This window comes from Hibiscus syriacus, unplaced genomic scaffold (genome assembly GCF_006381635.1).
Source record: "Hibiscus syriacus cultivar Baekdansim isolate YM2019G1 unplaced genomic scaffold, ASM638163v2 tig00013773_pilon, whole genome shotgun sequence".
In the NCBI taxonomy this organism is placed as follows: Eukaryota; Viridiplantae; Streptophyta; class Magnoliopsida; order Malvales; family Malvaceae; genus Hibiscus; species Hibiscus syriacus.
In genome coordinates, this window is record NW_024062309.1 from 1 (window position 1) to 11211 (window position 11211).

The 11211-nt window shown below is 27.9% G+C and overlaps 1 protein-coding gene across 1 annotated transcript; it reads right to left on the bottom strand.

Annotated features, from left to right (window-relative positions):
• Positions 1-8263: 8263 nt before the first annotated feature.
• Positions 8264-11050, bottom strand: LOC120206405 (transcription factor MYB23-like). The gene is made up of 4 exons (XM_039206068.1): positions 11012-11050; positions 10801-10891; positions 9316-9445; positions 8264-9044 (listed from the first exon to the last, which is right to left on the bottom strand). The coding sequence occupies exons 1-4, from the start codon at positions 11048-11050 to the stop codon at positions 8480-8482; spliced, it is 825 nt and encodes a 274-aa protein (XP_039061999.1). The 3' UTR covers positions 8264-8479.
• Between the last annotated feature and the right edge of the window lie 161 nt (positions 11051-11211).

The following is an 11211-nucleotide window of genomic DNA, read 5'->3' on the forward strand; positions in this document are numbered from 1 at the left end:
TTGGAAATGTGAGGTATGTTGAATACCATTCACAGTAAATTTCTCTAGACGGTTTAATATCTCGAGAATCTTGCGTTTTGCAGATCGCGAGGTATTAATACTAATATTAAATTGGGTCCTCTGGAAAGTGTGTCCACGTAGGAAGTTCCTCGCGCCTTGTAGAAAGCGAGGGTTTAACACGCATTTGGTTAGGACGTGAGTTAGTCTGACGTGTGCACTTTGGGGATATTTTTTAACAAATCTGCTAAGGGTGTATTTTCAAAAAAAAAATATTAGGGTTTTTAACCGTATGCAAACGTAGGGACGATTAAATAATATGGATCAGTTTGGATTTATTAAATCATGAATTATTTCGATGCAGAGAGTGAATTTGAATCACATCGACGTCAATTAAATCACGTTGGACCCAGTACTTTTTCGGGATATGAAAAGAGTGTTGCTCGTTAAATAAGCGAATTTCAAGATTTTCTGGGTGTGTGTCTTTTTCCTGTCGACATATAAATATTATCAATTTACGTTAGCAGGATATTAGTGTGTGTGTCTTTCCCTTTATTTAGAGTTAAACTAATTATTCATATATTCTTAATTTCGTTTAGTTTAATATGAGTATATTTTCCCATGATAGCATTTCATAAATTTTCGAAATTAATGACCGTTGTGTTTGGCGACTGTGTGAAAATGTGAAGCATAATTAAATTATTTATATGTCTATAAAAGCATGTGGTATTAATTGTCGTTGTGTGAAATTCTAAAATGTTAATGCATGCTATTTCTTGTGGTGGGTATGTTATTTTACATACTATGAAACTTGAAATATATATATATTTGGAGTTCGGAGGTTGGCGATTCGAGTTTTAATATTGGAATTGATGTTACTGGAGTATCAGAGTTAGGAGATTATATTTTATTATCGGAGTCGTTGTTATTGGAATATCGGAGGTTAGGGGACTGCATTTTATTATCAAAGTCGTTGTTATTAAGATGATATAGGGGATGTTGATATTGATAAACTTAAATTACATAGGTATTTGGATATGGTGCATTGGTAATGGTTATTAAATGCATAATTGCTCATATATGATGTTCATTATATTTCTATGCTATCATGATTAAATGTGTGTGTTTGCGCTTGTAAATTTTATTACTTGTTTGAATTAGCCACACTAGGCTTCGACTCACCTCGTTTCTTCTTCCCTTTCGACGGTCAATACATTAAGATCGAATCAGTATTTGGAGGATCAAGTTTCATTTACCAATATTTTACTTGTGTAATTTCTATCAATAATTGACAGACTGTGGCATTCGGTTTTATTTTTTACTACTTTGAACTTGCGTTTAAATTATCATACTTTTATAATTTTCAAGTATTTGAACATATTTTATTCATGTTAAATGATTGTTTTATATTACTATGAAATGTTTACTTTAATCGCATAAAATTTCCAAGTCACTCCGTGGAGTACGGTGACATCCGATATTTGGTCGAAACATCTAGGCCGGATAACGGGTGTTTCATGTACATGTATTATATTAATTTCTTTACTGACTTAAATAATTTCCTTTATGTTAATTTCATACATGAATATTATCAATCATTTCGCTCACTTTCATAATAAAATACGCCATGAAATAAAATTAAGAGACCATAATTTTCTAAAACCTCATACTTTGTAAGTGAGAAGAAAAATTTCATATTCCACCAAAGTATGCGTAACAATAGATTTTGATCTAAAATCATGCATAATTAAATTTGCTATTATAATATTCATATCTTAAATAATTTATGTGTAAATAACATATAAAATAAAAGACATGAAATTTGTGTATTATTTTCTAGAAAATAATAATTTTAATATAGGGTTTAGGGTGTAACGCCTTTCGTAGCTTCTTTTGTATTTTATTATCGACATAGTAAATTTTCTTTTATGCTTGTTGTTTCACCTAAAAGGATTTTTCATGTAAAATATTTACGTTTATTTATTTATTTTCTTATTATTTCGTGATCAATTATTTTCCACTTTTCGTAACATTTTATTTATTTTATTTAAAAATAAAGCTACTCGATATTGAGATGATCCCTGTTTATCAAAAAATTTGGAGATCCTTTTGAAGAAAAACAAAGGTTAGTGACTAAATGAAGGAAAAAATAAAATTTGGAGTCCTCTTGTTGTCCAGACTGTCTAATCAATTACTTGGATGCAAATAATGTTATGGGCCCTACTTTAAATGTCATGGGGCCCTAATTGATTATTAAAGCTCGTCGTAATTAACCAAGGACACGTGATTACAATGTTCATGCGACAGCCATTGTCTTCGACACTTCCCACATGTTCCATGCCATCCTCGAGGCAACTCAAAATATGCTTTCTACAAACAATTTTCCACCGTCTATTTTTTGGGTAATAAATTTGTGTTGGGTTCCAAATATTAAATACATTATATTTATTAAATCAAGTGATAAAAATTTTGATATCCTTTAAGGGGATTTGAATTTAAATATCAAAGATGAAAAAAATTATGATTTCTTTTATCTTATTTAAAATTTTAACATGATTTAATTTTAGATATAATCTAGATTCATGATTACTGACTTGAGATTATAAAATTTTAAGGGACGGAATATTTTTTAATAAAAAATAAATGAAAATAATTTAAAATATACAATACTTTTAAAATTTTAGGAAGGACGACCGTCCCACCTAAGTCCATCCCTAACTACATACATACTCCCATGCATCTAACTATTACTCGGATATTGAGAAAAACTCAACTCAAACTGCCTCTAATCATATTTTATAATGAAAACATATACTTATTTGTGCCTTCACCATCCTAAGAGTCCGATAACCTCTTTATAACTAAAAAATTATATATATTCACATTTTTATATTTTAAAATAATTATAAGATATATATCGTATTTTTATATTTTTATAACTAAAAATATTGGATTTTAGTATAATTGGAATGTTGAAAAATTAATCTAAATTTCAGTGCATTAAATGGGAGAAACTGGTCAATTTCAACACACTGAAATAATCGTATTCAACATGGTTTTTAGAATCGGACCGGTCAGTAAATCGGTCGTACTACCGGTTTATTGGTTCAACCGGTCAAATCGATCGTAAGAATCGAATGACGTCATAATTATTTAAAGAATTAAATAAAAATTAAATAAAAAAATTAGGTTGAACCGGTTCACGGTCCGCTCCAATTCGACCGGTTCAAAGCCGGCTCGAACAATTTCTTACGATTCACTAAAACCGATTTAATCAGAATATAATGAATCAGACCAGACATCGGTTGAATCGGCCGATCCGATCCGATTTTCAAAACAATGGTATTCAATGTCGATAGTATGTGGTTTTCAACCTTGCACATCTACCGAGAGGAAAATTATTATGTGAATTATTAATTGCATCGACAGACTTTCTAGTTCAAACCAATTAACGTTAGCAATATCATTTTCCTTTTTGTTTCCTTGGACATTGGAAGGTTGACTTTGAGAGATGCATGAATTTTACCCCAAAAAAAATATATTATAATTGGTTTTTTAATTAAACTTGTATAAGTTAATATAAAACAGTATTTGTTTAAAAAATATTTTTAATTATTTAATATTAAACGTTTACACATCAGGTATTATTGATATTCGGATCCGAGACCTTAATAAATAATAATAATTCATTTACCAACGAAATTATTTAATTCGGGTTAATTTATAATTTTTAGTCAATTGAGTAGGTGGATATTAGCTTGCGATGTCATTGTTAACGTTTTTTTAATTAAAAGTGTTATCAATGCACGTATATAATTATACCAACTTTTAAAATAAATCATTATGAACTCAATAAATAAATCCGATAATAAGCAAATTTTGAGAATAAAACTTATGTTGTTAACGACTGATATAATATTTTTAAGAGTAACTTATGCATTTAGAACCTAACGTTTAGTTTTTGATTTATTTTAGTACCCGTAATTAAAAACTTTACGAATTTAATACATAAACTATCAGTTTTTGTCCGCTTTATTACCTAAACTTTTATTTCCCCCAAAATTTAATGTTAAGTTTTTAACATTGGTACTAAAATGAAACAAAAACTAAACTTTGAAAAAGATAAAACTTTAGGTAAAACTTGTAGTTTAGATACTAAATGCATAATTTTTCCTTTTTTTAAATAAAAAAAATAAGACCGACTCTCATACTTTATTATTGAGAAACAAAAAATCTCATAGTTTGCAAAATATATTGGTTAAAAACATATTTTTTTTTATCTAAAATTATGTATAAATCAAAAATTCACTTTATCTTAAATCATTTACAACTAAATGCATATAAAAATAATTAGAGAAAAATTGTATTTATTTTTATTGATATTAAGTGTTAAACTTTTTAAACATGTTTATATTTTGAATTTAAAAAAAAATTTGTTATTAAATATAATATAGTGAAATTTAATTTTTTTTCTTATTTGTATTAGAAATGTTTGAATTATATCGCATTATAATTTCATAACATGTATAGCACATGACATTAGAAATTTTGCAGTAAATTAAAATTTTATTTAGGCAAACTCAATCATTATAAAACTTAATAATTTCAAAAGGAATATGATTGCATACATAAAGAATATATTAATATGTCAACAAGTACATAAAGAATATATATATATATAAAGGGTAACTTACGCATTTAGTACCTACTCTAGTAATTTTGATCCATTTTAGTATCTAAACTTTCAAATTTCTCCCAAAATCATATCTAAAGTTTAGTTTTTGTTTCATTTTAGTACACACCCCTTAGTATCCCGTTCAAAATTTAACGTAAAGTTTTGAAAAAAATAAATAAATAATTAAGTACTAAAACATTTAAAAATTGATAGTTTAAGTACTAAAATAGATCAAAATGACTATATGGGACAATCGACTAACCAATCAAAAAACAAATGTTGTGATGACTTTTGTGCAAGAACCAAAATAACTGCAAAAGTATACGAAAAAACGTACCAAAAAATATGAAGATCGTGTCACAAGAGAAGAGTAAACGTGTGCTACAAGAGCAGAGAAAAATCATCACAAGGACAGAGATGCTTATTCAAAATTAAAAAGACTAAAAAAATAGAAAAACATAATATAAAAAATAAGAAAACTAATATTCATCGGCGGTCGGTAACCAACATTAAGATTAGTGTTGTTGCCTGCTAAACAAATATCAAAGAGAAAGAATAAAACGACATTTTCAAACTCGCTTTTTAACAACAATATCAAACAGCTAAATTTTAAACTGCACTTTTTGTACAATACTTTTAAAAGTTCGTTCCCACAGTACTTTTAAAAGTCGCTTTTCAAAAACTGTGCCAAACTAATCCTAAGTTGTCCATCTTAAAATTATAATTTTTTTATTAATTACGTATCTTATTAATTGTACTTATTCTGAAATTTTTTGTTTCAATTTAGTATTCCGTTTAAAATTTAACGTTAAGTTATGATATTTTAAAAGTTTAAATACTAAAACGAATCAAAACTGATAATTTATATACTAATCACATTAAGTTTTTCGTACTAAGATACTAAAATAAAATAAAAACCAAATGTTAAATATAATTTTAAAAAAATTAAAAATTTAAATACTAAAATAAATCGTAACTAATAATTTAGATATTAAATATGTAATTTATTAAAAATTAAAATTATGGTGGCATTGACATGACAATAGTTATCATTTAAAAAGTCAATTAGACTTGTCAAATCCGAACAAGAAATGATTGTACGATACTAATATAATTTGAAAAAAGAAAATTAAAGCAGGACACAGACAGGACATGTGCATGTATTGAATTTAGGGACTAAAACTTGATTTATCCATTTGATTATACTTATTATACGTGTTTTACCTTTTTTACAGAGAATTTCTAAGCTCTATATTTGATCCAAGCAGGTAAGATTTTTTTGACTATAACAATAGCATTAAACCTAAAAAAAATTACCCCTTCTTTTTTTTTTTATCTAAAATTATGCATAAAATCAATTAAATTTCACTTTATATCTTAAATCATTTATGAGTAAATGCATATAAAAATAAATTAGACAAAATGTATGTTTATTTTTTTTATATTACCTCTTAAACATTTTAAGCTTGTTTATATTTTGAATTTCAAATTAAAATTTGATATTAAATATAATATAATGAAATTTAATTTTATCTTATTTGTATTAGAAATGTTTGAATTATATATCGTATTATAATTTCATAACATGTAGAAATATTTAAATTAAAACAATATAATTAAGATTTAATTTATCTAGTTTTGAAATTGTTAAGATCCAAAAAGAATAATTAAACTGTACAAATTGAAGGATTGAGATAAAACTTAATTGAATTAACATTAAAACTAAAAAATTATTCACGTTTTAATATTCTAGGATAATCATAAGGTATTACATGTTAAAATCGTTCTTATTGATTGACAATATATATACACTTGCAGATATAATTACTTGATTATGAGTAATTTAAGAAGAACACGTTCTCTTTTATTACTGAGATCATTTCATAAACTCAATAAAATATTCGATTTTAAATAAAAATGATTAATTTTTGTGCGTTAATGATACATGGAAGAAATTGGTCAATTTTAACACTTGATAATGTATATAAAACAACTTAGGATCTTTAATATATACATATGATAGATACAATTCATGTGGGAAAAGGTGGAATCCTTTTAATCATTCGAACTAATAAAAAAATTGTTAATTAAGTCATTAAGTTTTCATTCTGATGCCAATTGAACTATTTGTTTTTATTTTTTTAAAAACGGATAATATGGTTTGGTTTTAATAGAGATAATAATATATTTAATCCTCATTTCATGTATACATTTTAATTTGATCATAAATTTAATATAAAATAATTTATCTAATAAGATGACGACATGTGTCATTGTCTTATTAAAAACTTAGAAAAATATATATTAAATTTGAAATGATCAAATCTAAGACCTCGAGGAAAAGTAATACTTAACCGCTGCACCAAGCTACGAATTTATTTTTATAGTTGATAAATTAGTTTAAGTTAAAGTATAATTGGTGCAAGATTATGTTGGGAAAGTTAAATTAGGCTTGAAAAATAAAACCTAAATGAAAGAATGTATAAGTAATGAGAAAAAAAATGTGTTATCATCCTAATTAAAAATGAGCCTAGCTATCAATTTTCGTTGAAATTTAATGACAAATAGCTCGATTAACCTAAAGTTTCGTGACCTAGTTGACAATTTTTTAGTTCAATAGTCAAGGAGATGGTAGGAAGGAGATGGAGTCAAAGGAGAGATATATACATACATATGTGTGTGTGTTCATAAAGAGGGATACATACATACATACATATGTGTGTTCATAAGGAGGGATATATTCATTTACAGAAAGAAAAAGCTAGCGAATATATGCAGATTCTATTACACACACTGATATGTGGCAACCAAGAACAATGGAGATTCTATCACTCTATTCATCTTCGTATTTCCATTTTATTAAATTTCACTTGAGAATATATTTTGGAAGAGATATATATTGGTAGGTTTTATTAATCAAGTAACCGGACATTAATTATTATAGAGGAGCTTGACGCAAGCATGTAATCGTCATGTTGCTGATACAAGAGTAGTTTAGCTAACTAATTCCATGTTTTAAATATGCAAAAACACATATGGTCGATGATCGCTGCAGGTTTACCGGGAAGAACTGACAACGAAATAAAAATCACCGGCACACTATATTAAAAGCACGTGCAAAATGTAACCCGACATCATCTACAAATCAATCCCGAAGTGAATCCTTATCCACCCACAGTTTTGATGGTGAAGCCGAAAGCATATGTATGATATCCCATCCAACATGATACTTGAGTGCTCGGCCTTCTCTCCCGCACTAACATCGTCGACTGTCGTATTGTCTTCCGTAGCCAGTTGTCGACGACAGATATACATCGAGCTTAAAAGTCGGAGGGTAGAATTACGGAGGATGTAGCACGAGTCTTGCGCATGCACCTACAACATCTTGATAGAAGTATGTAAATAACTAAATATTATGTTAAAGTTAGATCCGAATTTAGTCGGATTTAATTTATGAACATCTTTTAAAATATGAGTAATAAATAAATTTTTTATAGATGATATACCATCGAAATTCAAACAATACAGTTTTTTAAACACTATAAATCATTTCATATTAACTTAAAAAAATAGATTAAGTTATATAAATATTTTGCGTCAAGTAAACATAAAAATAAATTGAAAAAAATATTACATGAATAAAAGGTAGCCTCAATGTATATAAATGCAAGCACATAATCATTCTTGAATTGTAAGTGCATGTACAGGGTGATTATATGATACAGCAACTTATATAAGGTTAAATAAAGACACAATTAAATATTATAAACAACATATATTTAAGTCAAGGCTAAATGGCTCACACTATTAACTATGGTAGAAAAATAGGTTGGTCTCGTCCATCATTTGATAAAAAAACAAATCAACACAATCATCATCATAAATCTCACAATGCAATGGAAGATCGTTCTCCGCCACAAACGGCTCACTCCAAAAATCTCCACCGATAAGATCTTCATACATTACCGAAGAACACGACTGGAGACAAACATCCTCCGCACCGCTGCCTCCAACATTTAAGCTCGACGTATATCCATTGTCGACAACCGGGCTGGTTGAAGACAATTCGACAGTCGACGGTGTTGTAGGAGACAAGGCCGACCTCCCCGACATCATGTTCAAGGAGGACAATTCGACAGTCGATGATGTTACTGCGGGAGCCAAGGCCGAGCTCTCAAGTATCATGTTGGGTGGGATATCAATACAGATGCTTTCGGCTTCACCATCAAAACTGTGGGTGGACAAGGATTCACTCCGGGATTGATCCGTAGATGATGTCGGCTTACATTTTTCACGTGCTTTTAATCGGTTCCAATAATTTTTTATTTCATTGTCAGTTCTTCCCGGTAAACTTGCAACAATCATCGACCATCTGTGTATTTAATGGAATTGCTTAACTAAAATAAACGTGTATCAGCAACATGACGATTGCATGCTTGTGTCAGGTTCCTCTATATTAATTACTGTCGAGTTACTTGATTATTAAAACCTACCGTGACTATAACTTTAATTTTTAATTAAATTATATATTTTTAATTTATTTCACAGTTGAGTTAGTTGAAACCAAGTCGAAAGTTGAATTGATTTGACTTCCGACTCGATTTTCAACTTATTAATGATGAGAAGTTAAAACTGAATCTAACCTATTTCCGTATTCTTGGTGTAGTTTCAAGATCAAGGCATCTTCTTCTTCAGTGAAGCTTCCATGCTTTACTTCAGGTCGGAGGTAATTCAACCACCTTAATCTGCAACTCTTTCCGCACCTTTGAAGACCTTAACAAAATTTAGCAAAGTTAGAGGGGTGAAATTCAAAATTAAACCTTTATCAAAAGCCTTCAATTTTATAAGTGGTCCAACAAGTAAAAATAATTAATTTGTTTCTACTCCGGGGAGGTTGGAATCACGTGGTCATTTGTTTTTTTTATTGTAACTTTGATAGAGAGACATGGAAGAAGGTGTTGAAGTTGTGGTGCTTAAACTTATCGTCTCTAACAATAATAATTATTGTTTTATCTATTAAGATAAATTGATTTGAGTCGAATTAAGTCGAGTTGATTTTTGAAGTTTATATTTAAATTTAATTGTAATATTTATAATATTATTTAATTTCAATTTAGTGACTTTATATATAAATATATTTTTTTTATATTTTTTTATACGTGATATAAATATATTATACAAAGCCCATTTACTCGATTTAAACTTGAAAATAAACCTAATAATTACTAAAATTTTAAGTTATTCGAGTTGTATTTTACAACTTGATTTGAACTTAAAATTTTTTCTAATCAAATTTATCAAATTGTAACTCGAGGTCAATTCGAATCAAGGTGAAAAATTCAAATTTTCGAATTGAGTCAAATTTTTCTCACCCTTAATTGTTTGTATTGTACTTTCAACAGTAGTTTTGGTTGGTTATTATTTGTATTGTACTTGTAGAAGTATTTTTTGTTTTCTTGGGTCTCAAAAAAGAGAAAAATTTAAGTTTAGTATCTAAATTATTAATTTTAATTCGTTTTAGTATTTAAACTCTTAATTTTTTTTAAAATTATATCTAATATTTAATTTGTCTCATTTTAGTATCTCGTCGTTAAAAATCTAATGAAACTGAAATTTTTAATGGGTAAATTACATTATTTATCATCCAACTATTTTTTCACTTCTTTTTTGATTTTAAATTTAAAAAAAATTAACCACTCAACTTTCAAAATGTTCCTATCTTAATTACTCTAATTTATTTTATTAATAATTTTTATGAAGTTTCATTATTATTATTATTTTAGTAATATATAATTAAAAATAAAAATAAATAAATTTGAAAGTTAATGATTAAATTAGGAGTAATTTGAATTTTTTTTTACTGAAATGAAACAAGAACCGATCGTCGGATATGGTTTTGAATTTTTTTTAAAAAAAATTAGGTATTAAAATTGATCAAAATTAATAATTTAAATACTAAAGATATAATTTACCCAAAAAAAACTCATGTTCTGTTTTTCATTTAGGTTATACATCTACTAAAAATTGGAGAAAGAAGTGAACATTTCATTCTTAAAGAAAAAAGATGGCATTGAAGAAATAAGATAATATAGATCATTTTTGTTAGCAGAAATGGAAGCATGGGTTACCAGCTTGCTTGGGTAGCTCACGCCAGTTCCAATGACCAAATCTTTGGATATAAGAGCGTAGTTTTTCATCTTCAGCACTCCAAGCACCTCTTCACTCCATTTTGTCATAGAAAGGAGCTCACATCTCTCTGTGTTTCCTTTGATTCTCTCTCTTCACAGCCACAGAGCATCGGAACACTGTATCTCCATGACCCTGATTTGAAAATCTCACCCTGTTTAGACCCTGCAATACAAGGGCTCTAAGCCCCATATATTAAGCTTTAAGAGACTGGCCCCTTTCTAAAGGTCCTGACAAAAGCCTTAGAGGGTATATGATAACATTTAAAAACTCAACCAATAAGACCTCTCCAGGAGTCGCGTGTGAAACGATATAAAATATTATCCCATCTAGTGAAAAACAAATTTAATATT

What these genes read in the sequence shown, in the direction of transcription:
- LOC120206405 (XM_039206068.1), bottom strand. Translation starts at nt 11,050, where the DNA reads ATGGGGCTTAGAGCCCTTGTATTGCAGGGTCTAAACAGG. An exon ending in TATTGCAGGGTCTAAACAGG is followed by an intron (nt 10,892 to 11,011) that starts GTGAGATTTTCA and finishes AAAATGGAGTGA; the next exon opens with AGAGGTGCTTGGAGTGCTGA. An exon ending in CACCAAGAATACGGAAATAG is followed by an intron (nt 9,045 to 9,315) that starts GTTAGATTCAGT and finishes TTAAATACACAG; the next exon opens with ATGGTCGATGATTGTTGCAA.